General features: G+C 35.0%; 1 protein-coding gene across 2 annotated transcripts in view; it reads left to right on the top strand.

Moving 5' to 3' along the window:
* Positions 1–20134, top strand: part of SELENOF (selenoprotein F) — a 43497-nt gene extending 23363 nt beyond the window's left edge. Inside the window, exons 3-5 of one of the 2 annotated variants that reach the window (XM_059899901.1) lie at positions 2203–2266; positions 16722–16771; positions 19261–20134. In XM_059899901.1, the coding sequence (XP_059755884.1) occupies positions 2203–2266; positions 16722–16771; positions 19261–19392 (246 nt within the window). In that variant the 3' untranslated portion in view covers positions 19393–20134. The remainder of the gene's footprint in view (positions 1–2202; positions 2267–16721; positions 16772–19260) is intronic. The other variant, XM_059899910.1, reaches the window with a different exon arrangement.
* The last annotated feature ends 346 nt before the right edge of the window (positions 20135–20480 follow it).

The following is a 20480-nucleotide window of genomic DNA, read 5'->3' as shown; positions in this document are numbered from 1 at the left end:
GTTATAAGCAGCCACCTCCTTTTACCCCAGTGCTCCAAACAATTATTACCGTTTTCAATGCGTCATGATATGAGGAATTTTGGGAAACAGTGGTGTAGAGAAATGCCATTGTATTTCCAGGTAATGGAATCTCCACTTAGAGTTTCCAAGGAATCATAAACTTGGAAATAAAAGATAAATCTAATAACCAAATTTTAATATGGCCTTATATTTTTTATATTCTTAATTCTAGTAAAATATACATAAAATTAAATATTTTAACTGTTTTTGAGTGTTCAATTCAGTGACATTAAGTACATTCACATTGTTGTCCAACCTTCATCACCATCTATCTCCAGAACTTTTTCATCTTCCCAAGCTGAAACACAGTTATTAAACAATAACTCCCCACTCCTCGCCCCCCAGTCCCTGACAAACACCATTCTACTTTCTGTCTCTGAATTTGACTGCTCCAAGTACCTCATATAAGTGGAATCAAAAAATATTTATCCTTTTGTGGCTGCCTTATTTCTCAGCATAATGTTTTCAAGGGTCATCCTTGTTACAGCATGTGTCATAATTTCCTTCCTTTTTAAGGTTGAATAATACTATTCCATTGTATGTATATACCACATTTTGTTTAGCCATTCATCTGTCAATAGACATTTGGGTTGCTTCCACCTTCTGGCTATTGGGAATAATAATTGGTATATGAATAACTATTCCAGTCCCTGCTTTCAGTTCTTTTGGGCATATACCTAGAAGTGGAATCGCTGGATCAATTCTATTTTTAATTTTTTAAGGAACCACCATTCTGTTTTCCATAGTGGCTGCACTGCTTTACATTTCGAACAGCAGTGCACAAGGATTCAATTTTCTCTACATCCTAGCCAACCACTTGTTGTTTTCTGTTTTTTTGATAATAGCCTCTAATGAGTGTGAAGTAGTATCTCATTGTGGTTTTGATTTAATTTCCCTAATGATTAGAGATGTGAAACCTCTTTTCATGAGCTCATTGGTAATATGGCCTTATACGTTTAAAGATTTGGGGGGTGGGATGTGTCTAACCAAGATTAACCAAATCTTATTTTAAAATCTTAGAGATCATCAGAGTTCTTAATCTGAAATCCATCAGTGGTTTCAGAGTCCATGAGTAGCCTGAATTAAAGCAAATTCCATCAGACTCTTAGTATCTGTGCCCCTCAAAAACTTAAGAACTTTATTGATCTAGCCCACAATCACCAAAATGTTTTTTAAAAGTCATTATTTTGAGAGGAGTTAGAATTAAGGTGATTTTTAAATTTCTATTTTGTGCTTTTCTGTGTTTTCCAAAGTATCTAAAATAAACATGCATAGTGCATGTGATTTTTTTGTGCTATTTTAGAACTTGAAAAGTAAAATCCATCTTTAGCTCTTGGACCTACAATTTAAAAAAAGTCTAAAAGCTAAGAAGAAATAAAATGGGTATAGTATGTTCTTATGATTGCCTGCCTTCTCGGAGTCACAGCATTCCCAAGTCACTACCAGAAGAATGAGCAAGGCTCTGCCTCCACAAAAAAAGTGATATTTACTACTGAATCTATTTCAGCCAAATTCATTGCAATAAAAAAATTGCATTTGAGTTTTTTATAATGAGCTTTTACTTTAAAGAGAACATGCAGGTTCTGTAGCTAGAGAAGCAGTGTTTACCATTTCAGCTGAATTTCATTAAGGGAAATATTTGCATTTATGTTCTTTATAATGAGATCTTACTGGCTTTTCTGTAATATCTTTACATAGTACTCTAATTACTTTTTAAAGGTATTGGGTTTTTGTATTGTTTAATTTTAAAACATTGGTCACTTAATTTTAAAAGCAACCAAAAAGAATTCTCATTATTTATGTTGAATAGATGGATACATACCTGGGTTCAGCTTAGCATCCTAAAAAACCTGTGGGAAGTCTTTAAAATTTTGTGAAGAACTTCCTAGGACAGCTTACCTATTCAAGTTCATCGTCAAGTCTCCGTATCTTCTTCAATCTTTTTGGCTAAGTTTGAGAATATTCCATGTAGGGCTTGAACTCCTCGACTATTTAATATCCTTAGGCCTCCATTTTCTCTTCTGACATTTGTTTGATCTATATATCTGCTTAACTGTAATGTTTGTGCTATGAAATTTTATTTTATAACTACATTTTTTTAATATTAACCAGTTTTTTAAACTCCTGTTTTTCCTTTTGCAGCTGTATGCAGGAGCTATTCTTGAAGTCTGTGGATGAAAATTGGGGAGGTTCCCTCAAGTCCAAGGTATATAAAATCAACTCTAGTAAAATTTAAGTTAATAATTTAAAATCAACATTTCACAAAAATAATTTCATTAAATATTCCCAAGAATAAGAATATTTAAGGTTATACTTTCTCAACAGTATATGAATTTTCTCTACATTTGTCTTCATGGGAGTGGAGTTTTATAATAATTGTTGAATACTAAGTTACTTGACTCTGAGCAAGCATAAAATATGAAATTTAGATTTAAATACAGCACATGATGAGGTGATTATTTTCTTAAAAGAAGAGACTTTCCTAAGTACCAATTTTATGAGAGCCTTTCTTTTACCAGGTGGAAGTGTAATCCTTCTAAATAACATTTTTAATGTAAACTCATTTATATAAAACTCCTAAGGAACAACTGCATTAAGTGAGAGTAGACGTGTACAAAATAACAAACCATCAAGAAGAAAATTAATTACCATAGAACTTGAGGTGTAGAAGAGAGGAGGTCATACAGGAGGTCATCACGTCATCATACACAGGAGGTCATCCTGTGTATCTTCACAGAAATTAAAGATAAATATGTGAAAGGATAATTGTGAAAGTGTATTCTTTTAGTTGACAACAAACAGTAATGGAGCTCTGTATCTCCAAAAAGACTTGGACTAAAGCTTTTCTATTCCATCCTTGCATGTCAGCTGAAAATCAGTTTTATGAAGGTAATGAAGTTGCTTTTTTGTTTTCTGGGTTTTTTTTTTTTTTAAACTAAAATACATAAGTGCTCTATTTATATACCTTATTTTGTTTTTGTTTCTGCTGCCTTTTCCATGATTTCTTGCCTTGTTTACTTAATGGCAAGAGAATTTTTTGGATTTAGTATTTTAAAAAATTGCCTGTATTAGCACATTACCTTTATTGCTGACCTAGAATTGTTTATAATAAAATATTGCTCATTTGGCACGGAAATGTAATCCTTGGATTGCAACTTGGGGACTTGGGGACATTTTATATGAGACCCAGAGCAGATGCACATCTAATTAAATACATTCTTTGTCAGAATAAGCACATATCCTGATGTAGCACAGAATATAACATCCACTTCTGCTTAGGGAGAAAATTCTTTACTCTGTGTGATTTATTTTGCCTCAAACACTTAAACTCAGTATTGTACCAGAGTTGTTTGGCTTTTTTATATCAGTTCTCTGAATGATAATGTGATCGTTCTTATTCCTAAAAAGTTTTGGCATTTGCTTTTTAATTATATTCATTATTCATATTTACTGACTTGTCTTATTCATAATCTTTTGTGACTCAGATTTTCACGAGGTCAAGAGTAGCTTGCAGGGCTTCCCTGGTGGCGCAGTGGTTGAGAATCTGCCTGCCAATGCAGGGAACACGGGTTCAAGCCCTAGTCTGGGAAGATCCCACATGCTGCGGAGCAACTAGGCCCGTGAGCCACAATTACTGAGCCTGCACGTCTGGAGCCTGTGCTCCGCAACGGGAGAGGCCGCGATAGTGAGAGGCCCACGCACCGCGATGAAGAGTGGCCCCCACTTGCCGCAACTAGAGAAAGCCCTCGCACAGAAATGAAGACCCAACACAGCCATAAATATAAATAAATAAATAAATAAATAAAATTAAAAAAAAAAAAAAAGAGTAGCTTGCAGTTAGCCCTCCTGTTTGTGATATCAGGTTTTCTTATGTCCATGGTAATAATTTCTGCAGTTGCTAGTTCAGTCTTTAAAAGATTGAGTGTAGTTTATTAATCCTTGGATTACAACTTAACTATATATATATTTCTTATGTATAGTTAAATTATCAAACTGGTGGGTATTTGTAGTCATACTGTCTTTTCCTTTTGAGACATTGGATTTTAATTCTATGTATAAATATTTAATTAGTACAAGCTTATTTAAATTAAAAAGATTGTTTAATTCCACAGTCCATAACCATATTTAATATAATTATGTATAATACCAATATTTGCGGAGCCCATGAGAAAGTAATACATTTTTTTAAGTTTACTTAATTTAAATTAGCCACGTCATAAAATGTCAGAAAAAATTAATGTTAAATTATTCCAGAAGAGAGAAGGATTTAAAATTTGAAATGTCTTATCCACATTAAATAACTCAGAGTTTATGAAAAAAAAAGTCCCAGATCATATGCCTTAGCTAATTCCAGGTATACCTCCTAAAATCCTTTTGTTTTCCATGTTATGGTTAAGTAGGAAAGTCAGTATGTATAAAAACTTCTCATTGTATATTGGACCTAGTGTTTTATCACTTGTGGTGACATCAAAAGTAATGATGTTAAGTAAGTATGTTTTCCTTCTCAAGCATAAGTCTTACCATGATAAGGATATGTCTGTAGTCTGTCTCTATCAAAAAATGTAAATTTTCCCTAATTTTATAGGTCTTGGCAAACTTTTTCTGTAAAAGTCCAAATAGTAAAGATTTTCAGCTTTATAGGCAACAAGGTCTCCATTGCAGCTATTGATCTTTGCTTTTGTAGTATGGAAGCAGCCATAGAAAATATTTAAATGAATACATGTGTCTGTGTTCCAATAAAACTTTATTTATAAAATCAGGGAGGCCCAATATGGCCTATGGACCATAGTTTGCCACCCTCTGTATTAGAATCATAAACCTTCAAACACAGAAAGGAATTTTAAAATAATGTAGAACTGAGAGCAAATAGCTTTTTGCCTCTCGTACCCACTTTGGTTGACGGGTAGTGATGCCTAGGATTATGATGCTACCTTGGAGTTTTGCTGGAAGGAATACTGATTCATTAGCACTATCTTCATCAGTTTTCTCATTTATAAAATGGGTTAATAGGTGGTGTAAAATCGGTTAATATCTACCTTATAGGACTGTTTTGAGGATTAAATGAGATAACATGACTCTAGCATTTGAAACTCTCTTCCCTTCACTTGTGTGAACAGGTCTTTTTATTCTCCTTTCCTGGCATCTCATCTACCACCCACACTTCAAATATTGGTGTTAGTTAGGGTCTGTGTTCTTATTTTCTTACTCTTTTGAATGATGTCCCACTCCCTCAGTTTCAACTGCAGTGTTCACCTGATGACTCCCAATCTGTATCTTTAAATTTTTCTTTTTTTAGATACCATATTTCTGACTGCAAATTGATGTTTCCACTTGCATGGTCTCATAGTATCTTAAACCATTGTACATATAAGTCACCTGGGGATCTTGTTAAAATGCAGAGTGTAATTCTGTAAATTTGGTTTGCATCCTGAGATTCTGCATTTCTAACAATCCTATAGATTGTGGCCTACATTTTTAGTAGAGAGGCGTTAAACCCAGCATGTTCAAAAACTAAATTAATCCTCTTCTCTGATAAAAGTATACCATCTTCTTCCCTGTTTCCACAAATGGCAGTATCATCAAGCAAAAGTAGAAGCATGAAACCCGAGAGTCATGATCAATATTTCTTTCACACTTTATACCCAGTTAGTCACCAAGTTGTGTCTCTTCCCCCTCCTTAATAAACCTTCATATCTTTGGCCTTCTCTATGATTTTAATCAGCCCCTTAGCATCTGTATCTGGAAGGATTAATTACTTATTATCTGGCCTGCCTGTCTCTTTTCCCTTTTCTTCTATTCTCTCTTCTACACAACTACCAAAAAAAAAAAAACCTTTTCCATAAGACAGATTTGATTATGTGACCCTCTTATTTAAAATTACCTGTAGTTCCCCATCACATATAAATGTCAAATTCAGCATCATATACAAGACCTATCATGACATGGATTCTCTTTTCTAGGTTCACATATCTAGTTTATATGCAGAACTATTTGCAATTCTCTGAACTCTGACCTCTAAGTCTTTGCACACACTGCATATTCTTCCTGACTTATGCCTTTACCCATTTTTGTGACGAACCCCTATTCATTCCAAATTTAGTTCAAGCATTATTTTGGGATTGGCTTTGGACAGAATTTTACACCCTCCCCTTTGTGTTCCATAGCAGTTCCCACATAATATTGTAATGTACTTATTTAATTTACTGGTCTTCTGCCTCTACCAAACTAGGAACTCCTTAAAGCCCAGAATTTTTAAATTTGTTTTATCACTAATGTATCCCAAATCTTTCTAACACTGCACCTCACATTAAGAGGAATTCAAATATTTATTGAATGAATGAATGGATTTGCTAAATTTATCTAATTCAAAGGTGGCTCCACTTTTGACAAATGGGAAACTGGTGAAGAGCCTGTGTTTACATTGGTTATATAGCCTTTATGAATTTATAGTCTTCAAATAGTCCTTTTCTGACTTTATTATTCTTATCTGAAAAGTCATAATCTTTTTAGTTTGTTTTGTCTTCATTATTGTACCTCCAGTCTCCCCAGATTCTCTTATTTAAATTGCCGTTCTCTGAACGTTTTTAAGTGCTTTTAAATTGTCTTGTTGGGAGGACCCAAATGACTCATGATTTTGCACTCCAGATAGTTTGTAAGTAAATATTCTTGTTTTAGAAATACTCTTCGATACCCAGTAGTTTTCACTGAGCACAATTGAGAATTCAGTTCTGTTGTTGTTTTTTGTTGCTGCTGCTCTTCTCTTTGTATTGTCGTTTCTGGGTATGATATGACATTTTTGTTTATATTCTGATTCAAATATACTTATTTCTACTCAACGGGAAAACATCTAATTATCATTCCATGTAATTTTATGTGGCAATTCACAAATCTTAATTGTACCTGCCATAAGCCCTTATTTATTAAATCTTAAAACCAGTAGAGTACATTGTATGACTACTTGTAATGTGACCAAAGGTACATTGTTAGATCTAGCCAAGTGTATTTTGCCTGTATATTTTCACTTGTTTATGATTTTGAAAATAACATAGTTCAAACATTTTTCTTTGACCTCAAGACATATCCTTCCTATTATCCCTCATCCCCACTTATCCTCTTTTTGGAATGAAGAGGAAGATAGATTTTTATTTTTTAATACTCTTCATAGTTAACTTTGAAGAGCCTCTGATTTATAACAAGAGTACCATGACTTTCTAAGCAGTGTATATAGCAAAACTTGGCTCTAAGGTCTCCTAGGCAGCTACACAAATGACATGCTGGTAAGAATCTTGAGGACAAAACTGAAACATTCAACGTTAAACTTAATGTTTTCTAATCATTTCTGCATATTTGATCGTTTTGAAGTGTTATTTACAAGTCTGCCTTAGTAATTGACAAATAATTAAATTGGCATAAGAACATTTTCTTGAAATAGAGTGACTGAATTAATCTCTTTAGGAATCTCCAAACTGATATCACTTATTTTTTTTTTTTTTTTAATGTCTGAAACATTTATATTAACATATTTCCATACATATTTCCATACAAGTACAAATATAAGATTTTTAGAAATTTCATGTAATGTCTGAAACATTTATATTAACATGTTTCCATACAAATAACCCAATGAAAGTTTAGTATTAGTTGTTTGTTTTTTTATACTGCAGGTTCTTATTAGGCATCAGTTTTATACACATCAGTGTATACATGTCAATCCCAATCGCCCAATTCAGCACACCACCATCCCCACCTCACCGCAGTTTTCCCCCCTTGGTGTCCATATGTCCATTCTCTACATCTGTGTCTCAACTTCTGCCCTGCAAACTGGCTCATCTGTACCATTTTTCTAGGTTCCGCATACATGCATTAATAGACGATATTTGTTTTTCTCTTTCTGACTTACTTCACTCTGTATGACAGTCTCTAGATCCATCCACGTCTCAACAAATGACTCAATTTCGTTCCTTTTTATGGCTGAGTAATATTCCATTGTATATATGTACCACATCTTCTTTATCCATTCGTCTGTTGATGGGCATTTAGGTTGCTTCCATGACCTGGCTATTGTAAATAGTGCTGCAATGAACATTCGGGTGCATGTGTCTTTTTGAATTACGGTTTTCTCTGGGTATATGCCCAGTAGTGGGATTGCTGGGTCATATGGTAATTCTATTTTTAGTTTTTTAAGGAACCTCCATATTGTTCTCCATAGTGGCTGTATCAATTTACATTCCCACCAACAGTGCAAGAGGGTTCCCTTTTCACCACACCCTCTCCAGCATTTGTTGTTTGTAGATTTTCTGATGATGCCCATTCTAACAGGAGTGAGGTGATACCTCATTGTAGTTTTGATTTGCATTTCTCTAATAATTAGTGATGTTGAGCATCTTTTCATGTGCTTCGTGGCCATCTGTATGTCTTCTTTGGAGAAATGTCTATTTAGGTCTTCTGCCCATTTTTGGATTGGGGTGTTTGTTTCTTTGATATTGAGCTGAATGAGCTGTTTATATATTTTGGAGATTAATCCTTTGTCCGTTGATTCATTTGCAAATATTTTCTCCCATTCTGAGGGTTGTCTTTTCGTCTTGTTTATGGTTTCCTTTGCTGTGCAAAAGCTTTGAAGTTTCATTAGGTCCCATTTGTTTATTTTTGTTTTTATTTCCATTACTCTAGGAGGTGGATCAAAAAAGATCTTGCTGTGATTTATGTCAAAGAGTGTTCTTCCTATGTTTTCCTCTAAGAGTTTTATAGTGTCCAGTCTTATATTTAGGTCTCTAATCCATTTTGAGTTTATTTTTGTGTATGGTGTTAGGGAGTATTCTAATTTCATTCTTTTACATGTAGCTGTCCAGTTTTCCCAGCACCACTTATTGAAGAGACTGTCTTTTCTCCATTGTATATCTTTGCCTCCTTTGTCATAGATTAGTTGACCATAGGTGCGTGGGTTAATCTCTGGGCTTTCTATCTTGTTCCATTGATCTATGTTTCTGATTTTGTGCCAGTACCATATTGTCTTGATTACTGTAGCTTTGTAGTATAGTCTGAAGTCAGGGAGTCTGATTCCTCCAGCTCCATTTTTTTGCCTCAAGACTGCTTTGGCTATTCGGGGTCTTTTGTGTCTCCATACAAATTTTAAGATGATTTGTTCTAGCTCCGTAAAAAATGCCATTGGTAATTTGATAGGGATTGCATTGAATCTGTAGATTGCTTTGGGTAGTATACTCATTTTCACAATGTTGATTCTTCCAATCCAAGAACATGGTATATCTCTCCATCTGTTGGTATCATCTTTAATTTCTTTCATCAGTGTCTTATAGTTTTCTGCATACAGGTCTTTTGTCTCCCTAGGTAGGTTTATTCCTAGGTATTTTATTCTTTTTGTTGCAATGGTAAATGGGAGTGTTTCCATAATTTCTCTTTCAGATTTTTCATCATTAGTGTATAGGAATGCAAGAGATTTCTGTGCATTAATTTTGTATCCTGCAACTTTACCATATTCATTAATTAGCTCTAGCAGTTTTCTGGTGGCAGTTTTAGGATTCTCTATGTATAGTATCATGTCATCCGCAAACAGTGACAGTTTTACTTCTTCTTTTCCAATTTGTATTCCTTTTATTTCTTTTTCTTCTCTGATTGCCGTGGCTAGGACTTCCAAAACTATGTTGAATAATAGTGGTGAGAGTGGACATCCTTGTCTCGTTCCTGATCTTAGAGGAAATGCTTTCAGTTTTTCACCATTGAGAATGATGTTTGCTGTGGGTTTGTCATATATGGCCTTTATTATGTTGAGGTAGGTTCCCTCTATGCCCACTTTCTGGAGAGTTTTTATCAGAAATGGGTGTTGAATTTTGTCAAAAGCTTTTTCTGCATCTATTGAGATGATCATATGGTTTTTATTCCTCAATTTGTTAATATGGTGTATCTCATTGATTGATTTGCGTATATTGAAGAATCCTTGCATCCCTGGGATAAATCCCACTTGATCGTGGTGTATGATCCTTTTAATGTGTTGTTGGATTCTGTTTGCTAGTATTTTGTTCAGGATTTTTGCATCTATATTCATCAGTGATATTGGTCTGTAATTTTCTTTTTTTGTAGTGTCTTTGTCTGGTTTTGGTATCAGGGTGATGGTGGCCTCATAGAATGAGTTTGGGAGTGTTCCTTCCTCTGCAATTTTTTGGAAGAGTTTGAGAAGGATGGGTGTTAGCTCTTCTCTAAATGTTTGATAGAATTCACCTGTGAAGCCATCTGGTCCTGGACTTTTGTTTGTTGGAAGATTTTTAATCACAGTTTCAATTTCATTACTTGTGATTGGTCTGTTCATATTTTCTATTTCTTCCTGGTTCAGTCTTGGAAGGTTATACCTTTCTAAGAATTTGTCCATTTCTTCCAGGTTGTCCATTTTATTGGCATAAAGTTGCTTGTAGTAGTCTCTTAGGATGCTTTGTATTTCTGCAGTGTCTGTTGTAACTTCTCCTTTTTCATTTCTGATTTTATTGATTTGAGTCCTCTCCCTCTTTTTCTTGATGAGTCTGGCTAATGGCTTATCAATTTTGTTTATCTTCTCAAAGAACCAACTTTTAGTTTTATTGATCTTTGCTATTGTTTTCTTTGTTTCTATTTCATTTATTTCTGCTCTGATCTTTATGATTTCTTTCCTTCTGCTAACTTTGGGTTTTGTTTGTTCTTCTTTCTCTAGTTTCTTTAAGTGTAAGGTTAGATTGTTTACTTGAGCTTTTTCTTGTTTCTTTAGGTAGGCTTGTATAGCTATAAACTTCCCTCTTAGAACTGCTTTTGCTGCATCCCATAGGTTTTGGGTCGTCGTGTTTTCATTGTCATTTGTCTCTAGGTATTTTTTGATTTCCTCTTTGATTTCTTCAGTGATCTCTTGGTTATTTAGTAACGTATTGTTTAGCCTCCATGTGTTTGTCCTTTTTACGTTTTTTTCCCTGTAATTCATTTCTAATCTCATAGCGTTGTGGTCAGAAAAGATGCTTGATATGATTTCAATTTTCTTAAATTTACTGAGGCTTGATTTGTGACCCAAGATGTGATCTATCTTGGAGAATGTTCCGTGCGCACTTGAGAAGAACGTGTAATCTGCTGTTTTTGGATGGAATGTCCGATATATATCAATTAAATCTATCTGGTCTATTGTGTCATTTAAAGCTTCTGTTTCCTTATTTATTTTCATTTTGGATGATCTGTCCATTGGTGTAAGTGAGGTGTTAAAGTCCCCCACTATTATTGTGTTACTGTCGATTTCCTCTTTTATAGCTGTTAGCAGTTGCCTTATGTATTGAGGTGCTCCTATGTTGGGTGCATATATATTTATAATTGTTATATCTTCTTCTTGGATTGATCCCTGGATCATTATGTAGTGTCCTTCCTTGTCTCTTGTAACATTCTTTAATTTAAAGTCTATTTTATCTGATATGAGTATAGCTACTCCAGCTTTCTTTTGATTTCCATTTGCATGGAATATCTTTTTCCATCCCATCACTTTCAGTCTGTATGTGTCCCTAGGTCTAAAGTGGGTCTCTTGTAGACAGCATATATATGGGTCTTGTTTTTGTATCCATTCAGCCAGTCTATGTCTTTTGGTTGGGGCATTTAATCCATTCACGTTTAAGGTAATTATCGATATGTATGTTCCTATGACCATTTTCTTAATTGTTTTGGGTTTGTTTTTGTAGGTCCTTTTCTTCTCTTGTGTTTCCCACTTAGAGAAGTTCCTTTAGCATTTGTTGTAGAGCTGGTTTGGTGGTGCTGAATTCTCTTAGCTTTTGCTTGTCTGTAAAGCTTTTGATTTCTCCATCAAATCTAAATGAGATCCTTGCCGGGTAGAGTAATCTTGGTTGTAGGTTCTTCCCTTTCATCACTTTAAGTATATCATGCCACTCCCTTCTGGCTTGCAGAGTTTCTGCTGAGAAATCAGCTGTTAACCTTATGGGAGTTCCCTTGTATGTTATTTGTCGTTTTTCCCTTGCTGCTTTCAATAATTTTTCTTTGTCTTTAATTTTTGCCACTTTGATTACTATGTGTCTCGGCGTGTTTCTCCTTGGGTTTATCCTGTATGGGACTCTCTGCGCTTCCTGGACTTGGGTGGCTATTTCCTTTCCCATGTTAGGGAAGTTTTCGACTATAATCTCTTCAAATATTTTCTCTGGTCCTTTCTCTCTCTCTTCTCCTTCTGGGACCCCTATAATGCGAATGTTGTTGCGTTTAATGTTGTCCCAGAGGTCTCTTAGGCTGTCTTCATTTCTTTTCATTCTTTTTTCTTTAGTCTGTTCCGCAGCAGTGAATTCCATCATTCTGTCTTCCAGGTCACTTATCCGTTCTTCTGCCTCAGTTATTCTGCTATTGATTCCTTCTAGTGTAGTTTTCATTTCAGTTATTGTATTGGTCATCTCTGTTTGTTTGTTCTTTAATTCTTCTAGGTGTTTGTTAATCATTTCTTGCATCTTCTCAATCTTTGCCTCCATTCTTATTCCAAGGTCCTGGATCATCTTCACTATCATTATTCTGAATTCTTTTTCTGGAAGGTTGCCTATCTCCACTTCATTTAGTTGTTTTTCTGGGGTTTTTTCTTGTTCCTTCATCTGGTACATAGCCCTCTGCCTTTTCATCTTCTCTATCTTTCTGTAACTGTGGTTTTTGGTCCACAGGCTGCAGGATTATAGTTTTTCTTGCTTCTGTTGTCTGCCCTCTGGTGGTTGAGGCTATCTAAGAGGCTTGATGGGAGGCTCTGGTGGTGGGTAGAGCTGACTGTTGCTGTGGTGGTCAGAGCTCAGTAAAGCCTTAATCCACTTGACTGTTGATGGGTGGGGCTGGGTTCCCTCCCTGTTGCTGTGGCGGTCAGAGCTCAGTAAAACCTTAATCCACTTGACTGTTGATGGGTGGGGCTGGGTTCCCTCCCTGTTGGCTGTTTTGCCTGAGGCAACCCAACACTGGAGCCTACCCGTGCTCTTTGGTGGGGTTAATGGCAGACTCTGGGAGGGCTCACGCCAAGGAGAACTTCCCAGAACCTCTGCTGCCAGTGTCCTTATCCCCACGGTGAAACAGAGCCACCACTCGCCTCTGCAGGAGACCCCCCAACACCAGCAGGTAGGTCTGGTTCAGTCTCCCCCTGGCTCACTGCTCCTTCCCCTGGGTCCTGATGCACACATTACTTTGTGTGTGCCCTCCAAGAGTGGGGTCTCTGTTTCCCCCAGTCCCGTCAAAGTCCTGCAATCCAATTCCCACTAGGCTTCAAAGTCTGATTCTCTAGGAATTCCTCCTCCCGTTGCCTGACCCCCAGGTTGGGAAGCCTGACGTGGGGCTCAGAACCTTTACTCCAGTGGGTGGACTTCTGTGGTATAAGTGTTCACCAGTCTGTGAGTCACCCACCCAGCAGTTACGGGGTTTGATTTTACTCTGCTTGCGCCCCTCCTACCGTCTCACTGTGGCTTCTCCTCTGTCCTTGGACGTGGGGTATCCTCCTTGGTGAAGTCCAGGGTCTTCCTGTCAATGATGGTCCAGCAGTCAGTTGTGATTCTGGTGCTCTCGCAAGAGGGAGTGACAGCACGTCCTTCTACTCCGCCATCTTCGATATCACTTATTTTTAAAACAGCAGAAAGTGAACTAGAAAAATAAGTTACTCTGAGGTCTTTTTTGCAAGTCTCTTATATGCTCATATAGCCTATCCTAGTGCCGTGTGTATATAGTAAGTATTCAAATATATTTTAAAAGATTATTGCCTGTAAAATGTGATTTGCTACCACAGGGTATTTAATAGATATTCCCCTCAGTCAAAATTAGGAGCTTGTAAATTTATACATAGCAGAGAGAAGAGAAAAGAACTGATGAAGGTAGTCATTAGTGACTCATCTTAATATTTCTTTTCAATTTATTCCCTCATTCCGGCCTGTTAAAAAATCTTCTGAATGACAGAAAGTTATAGGTTCTGTTATAGATACAAAAAAAATATTTAAGAATAGTTCTTTTCTCCAGAGAAGTTTCTTATGTAGTAGTGACCACACTGTGTATTAAATGATGCTTTGCACAGATGTGCATATAGCATTTGCCAAAGGAATGGTTATAAAATGCAACAGCATATCATAAGCTCATTTTTATTTGGGCATTCAGGAGTATTGGACAACTCTTAAAGGATGAAGTTAATAGAGAAGACATTCTAATAAGCCAGAATAATATAATCAGTTTTATTTTGAACTAAATTTAGTAGGGGAAGTTTAGATGGGATATCTGAGTGTCTTCCAACAAGCCTGCAGAACCTTAAAGAGAAAAAGCATTTAGTAATCTTTGTTTAGTTGTCCTAGATGCACATGTATAAAGATCTTCATAGTGAAACATGTCTATCGTGCTATTGCTAGTTAATTCTAAGTTTAAAAAATACGTTCTCAAAAGCACGTGTGTCACTATAAAATCTAATTAGAGTCTGATGCAAATGATAACAGAACTGGAATTAAGAACTGTCCCCATTTAAGGTATCCAAATGAAACATCCGACTTGTATTTATCTTTTTTAATGTATTCTAAAATTTTTTAACTTGGACAATTAGACGTGATCATTACTAAAAACTTGGTAAAATGTAGATCAACAACAACCCAAAAAGGAAAACATTTATTTAAAACTTCCCCAAACCCTATGCTCCAGATATAACCACTATTAAAATAATAGTTATTGTTTTGAACTGTTAGGTATATTGTGCTAAGTATTTTATATTTTCTCACTTAATTTTTTTAAAGATTTCGTTCAATGCTTCTAGGCTTTTTCCTTTGCAAATATATATTTATGGATAAATATATAAAAACATTAGTGTAAATATATAAAAACAATATATCTATCTTTTTATAACAACCATGGGGAACAAACTGATCTATAAACCTTTATATATGAGTTTGCATTTATATCACTAAATACAGATTAATATAATTTTTAAATGATTGGATGCACTTCATATTGGTCCATGTTAATTTATTTAACCAATAGCCTTTTACACACTTAGATTATTTTCAAGTCTCCAGACTTGGTTAGCAGGATCTTATATATCTTTGCATTATAGTGTAATTATTTCCTCAGAATAAAGAAGTTCCTAGAAGGAGACTTGCAGATCTAAAGAATATGCACGTTTTAAGACTTTTGGTTCATTTTGCTAAATACCTTTCGGGAAGGATGTGTCCATTTATATTTCTCCCACAACTAAGCCCCGGCAAAATCTTCTCTACCCCCTCTCTAACCTTAAATATTCTTTTTAATTTTTGCCACTCCAAATGAGGTTACCTCATTGTTTTGACAGTTCTTTGATTATTTGTGAGGTTGAACATTTATTTCAAACGTTTAGTGACCATTTGTTTATTTGTATATTACATGTTCCTGTCCTTAGTTCATTTCTCTAGTATCTAGTATTTATTTTTTTCTTATTAATAGAAGCTCTCTTGCATACTGTGTAAGAGATAATTTTCCCCAGTATGTCATTTTTACTTTTAACTTTGTTTATAGTAGTGTTTTGCTGTACTGAGTGTCCATTTTTATATAAGCACATCTATAAAGCGTTTTCTTTAGGATCATGCATAAGAGAAGAATTTTATATTCCATGTTCCAAGTTGTCTGTGTTAAGTGCTGTGGTAGTATTCTGAATCTTTTTTTTTAAAACACTTATCACAACTGAAATTATCAGTGATGTGATTGCTTGTTTAGCATCTTTCTTCCTCACCAGACTATAAACTCCATGAGAGCAGGAATCCTGTCTGTTTTATATAGCTTTATATCTGCTATCTGGTATACAATAGATATTCAAAAGTATTTATTGAATAACACACACACACACACACACACCCAGATGCACGCACACATAATCTCTCTCTCTCTCTCTCTTTGGTTTGCTAGCTTTACCATATTAAAAAATCCAGGTATTTTTATCTCTCTAGATTTCCTAATCGGTTTCTTTGTTTTATCATTCTGGTATAAGTATCACATAGTATACTAATAAACAGTTGAACAGATTCTCCTGTATTTTACTTTTTCTAAATTGCCCTGACTATTCTCCAACATTTACTCTTTTATTATTTTTTTTTAATTTATTTATTATTGTCTGCATCAGGTCTTCGTTGCTGCGCGCGGGCCTTCTCTAGTTGCGGCGAGAGGGGGCTATTCTTTGTTGTGGTGCGCGGGCTTCTCACTGCGGTGGCTTCTCTTGTTGCGGAGCACGGGCTTCAGTAGTTGGGGCTTGTGGGCTCTAGAGCGCAGGCTCAGTAGTTGCGGCGCATGGGCTTAGTTGCTCCATGGCATGTGGGATCTTCCCAGACCAGGGCTCAAACCGCTGTCCCCTGCATTGGCAGGCAGATTGTTAACCACTGCGCCATCACGGAAGCCCTCAAACATTTACTCGTATAGCCGAGTTTTACTGTCATTTTGTCAAGCCCTCAAAATCCCATTGTAATTTGGGATTTTTATTAATTTGAAAAAATTAACATCTTAAAATATTTAGTCTTCCCATTGAAGAATATGGGGTATCTTTCCATTTTATATGTGTTTTAGTTTCCTTGGTTTTTCCATATAGGATCTAATTTTTTATTTATTGAGTTTATTTCTACTTTTTGTGTTGATCTTTGTAGCTAGCTTGGATTTGGAAGTAAACAATTTGAATCTTTTTTTCTTTTAAGCTTTCGTCAGGAGTGATAAACCCAGACTATTCAGAGGACTACAAATCAAGGTAATGCAATTTTAATGTGATCCTTTTTTCCAGCATTTTCTTTTTTTAATTAAAAATTATTCAGATATTTTAATTGACTTTATTTTTTAGTGCAGTTTTAGGTTTACAGGAAAATTGATTCGAGAGTTCCCATGTACTCCCACCCCCACCCTCCAGTTCCCTTATTAACATCTTGCATTGATGTACATTTGTTACAATTGATGAACCAATATTGATACATTATTATTAACTAAATTTCATAGTTTGCATTAGAGCTTATACTTTGTACAGTTCTAGGAGTTTTACCAAATGTCATGTATCCACCATTACAGTATCATACAGAAGTTTCACTGCCCCCAAAATCCCCTGTGCTCCACACCCCACCAAACTCCTGGGAACCACTGATCTTTTTACTGTCTGTATAGTTTTGCCTCTTCCAGATTGTCATATAGTTGGAATCATACAGTAAGTAGCCTTTTGAGATTTCAGATTTAACTTAATATGCATTTACAGTTCCTTTGTGTCTTTTCTGTAGCTGGATAGCTCATTTCTTTCTAATGCTGAATAATATGAATAGTATTCTGTTATACCATGGTTTGCTTTTCTATTCACCTATGGAAGGACATGTTGGTTGCTTCCAATTTTTAGCAATTATGAGCAACAGTGCTGTATACATTTTTGTGTAGACATACGTTTAACTTATTTGGGTAATTACCTAGGAGCACGATTACTGAATCATATAGTAAGAGTGTTGGGCAGTTTCTTACAAAGCTAAACTATTTTCCAAAGTGCTTATATCATGTTGCATTCCCACTAATAATGAATGAGAGTTATTGCTCCACATTCATCAGCATTCCTTATTGTCAGTGTTTTGGATTTTAGCCATTCTAATAAGTGTGTGATGTTATCTCATTGTTGTTTTCATTTGCAGTTCCCTAATTGAGAATCTTTCCACATGCTTATTTGCCATCTGTGTATCTTCTTTGGTGTATCTGAGATCTTTTGCTCACTTTTAAAAATTTTAATTATGGTAAAAAAAACTTAAAAATAGTTAAGATGGTAAGTTAAATGTTAAGGGTGCAGTTCAGTACTGGTAAGTTAAATGTTATGGGTACAGGTCAGTAGTGTTAAGTATATTCACACTGTTGTGCAACAGATGTAGAATTTTTTTGTCTCACAAAACTGGAACTCTATACCCATTAAACACTAATTCCCCCTCTCTCCTGCCTCCAGCCCATGGCAGCCACCCTTCTACTTTATTTCTATGATTTTGACTACTTTAGATACTTCATATGAGTGGAATCGTATAGTATCTGTCCTTTCATGACTGGCTTATTTCACTTTAGCATGATGTCCTCAAGGTTCATCCATGTTGTAGCATGTGACAGGATGCTTTTTCTGCATCTATTGGGATAAGATTTCTTGTTTAACCTGTTGGTAGTAATAGATTACATTAATTCATTTTCAAATTTTGTACCAGCTTTGCATACTTGGAGTAAATCCAAATTGGCCATGGTATATAATTCTTTATACACTGTTGGATTTGATTTAATATTTTGAACACTTTTGCAACTATAGGCTGTGTAGTTTCTAATTTTTGGACTAAAATGAGTTTTTGAATAAAAAATTGAATTTTTAAGAATAATTTATGTAGATAACCTGACCCAAAAGATTTTAGTAGTAATGTTATTGATTAGCGTAGGGGACCAATTTCTAAATTCCAGAAATGGGTTGAGAATATACCAAATGCAAATAATCACATCAGAGCTTGTCTCCATCTCTAAAGTTCACAACTGTAGAAGACCTAGAAAAACTGAAGCATAATTGCTGAGTTTCTCAGCTCCCTTCATCATCACTGCTGCATTTTTAGTTACATGGTCCTTAATTTAGCATTGAAGACTGATCACTTAATGAATGGGATCAGGTTTGTTATCACATTTACCCAGAATCAGAATTCCTCAGGGCTCTCTGGTGAAATATTGGAACCCACTAGTAGGTCTGAAGTTTCAGGAATCCAGCCGAATTATAAACTAATTACAACAGAATAAATTTTCTTTGGTTTAAGAAATCTAGTGAAAGTCCAATACAGAATTGTCTGATAGTTTGTATGCACAGCCTATTTCAACATGGCTCTTAAGAGTCATTCTCATTCAATATTTTGAACTTGTCTGCCTCCTTCATTAGATTTTCAACTCATTTAAGAGTTGGAGTGTGTCATGTATGCAATAAATACTTGTTACATTCAAGAATAAGCTTAAATCCCAAGTAAACTGCTTGATACCAACAGGTGTTTCTCTTCAGAAGTAAAATGTGATTTTTTTTTAATTGTCATTTTTGATGAAATCCCATTACACTCTTTTCTAAAAGACTTCCTTTAAGAGCTGTTGTGATGTTATGTCTAAAAGCTTATTACTGTTAAATTTAATTAAGCTGGATTGAATTGATTTGGACTTTGGTTGAAACTGAAAGGGCTCTTTCTAAGCAGAAAATGATATTCCTCTTTTTTGTAGTATGTTCGCGGTTCAGACCCTGTGCTAAAGCTTTTGGACGACAATGGGAACATTGCTGAAGAACTAAGCATCCTCAAATGGAACACAGACAGTGTAGAAGAATTCCTGAGTGAAAAGTTGGAACGCATATAAATCTTGCTTAAATTTTGTCCTATCCTTTTGTTACCTTGTCAAATGAAATATCACAGCGCCTAGAAAATAATTTAGTTTTGCTTTCTTCCATTGATCAGTCTTTTACTGTGAGGCATTAAACATCTAATTAAAAGTTGAAGTGGCAGCACAACCCATGTTATGTAAGGAGTTGGCAAGCTTAACAAAACCCATTTTTTATGTTTCCATCCTCCATTTGTTGATACCACTAACAAAATGCTTTGTAATAGTCTTGTGGTTAATTATGCAAATGATAATTTGTGATAATTGGTCCAGTTTTACGAACAACAGATTTTTTAATTAGGGACGTTAATAAGGGAGATGATTACTGTGCCTCATGTGCTGTGTGCTTTTTGAAAGTGAAGACAGAAAACTACAAAGCAAATAAGATATACCGAGCCTCAACAGATTGCCTGCTTCTCAGATCCTCTCATATTTTTGTATTACCCAGCTTTCCTTTTAATAGAAACGTTATAGTTTATAATGAATGCACTGCATAAAAACTGTATGGCTTCATTATTGTAAAACAGATTCAGGATCTACGGTAAGAGTGAAACATTCACACAAAGATTCGCATTAATGAAGACTACACAGAAAACCTTTTTGTGGATTTGTGTGGATCTGATATTTAGCAAATTTTTGTGCTTTACATTCTTACAGAAGAGTAAAGTTAAAAATTATCATTTGTAAGACCAAAATATAAATAAAACGTTTCAAAAATCTATCTGAATTTGAAATCTATTTGTTCTTTCATGTTTAAAAATGACATATTTCTCAGTGCATTTTTATTTTCTTTTCATATAAGCCTTTTTTTTTAAGCTAAAAACACTAAAATGTCTACATTGTTTAAAACTTCTAACTTATTGTGGGTAATACTATTTTGTCTATGATTTTTTATTTGTCAAAGTGCTTTCATTTATGAATACATTTTTCATTTATATCATATAAGGAATTTCTCTTAAAATATAGTTTTTTAGGAGCTATTAAAAATGATTTTTCTTTGCTTAACCTTCTATGTGATGAAAGTGACTTCTTAAAGGGTGGTGCACTAAGAGCAGCATTCATCCAAA

Source organism: Balaenoptera ricei, chromosome 1 (genome assembly GCF_028023285.1).
Source record: "Balaenoptera ricei isolate mBalRic1 chromosome 1, mBalRic1.hap2, whole genome shotgun sequence".
Taxonomy (NCBI): Eukaryota; Metazoa; Chordata; class Mammalia; order Artiodactyla; family Balaenopteridae; genus Balaenoptera; species Balaenoptera ricei.
This window is presented reverse-complemented; position numbering and strand designations above follow the sequence as displayed.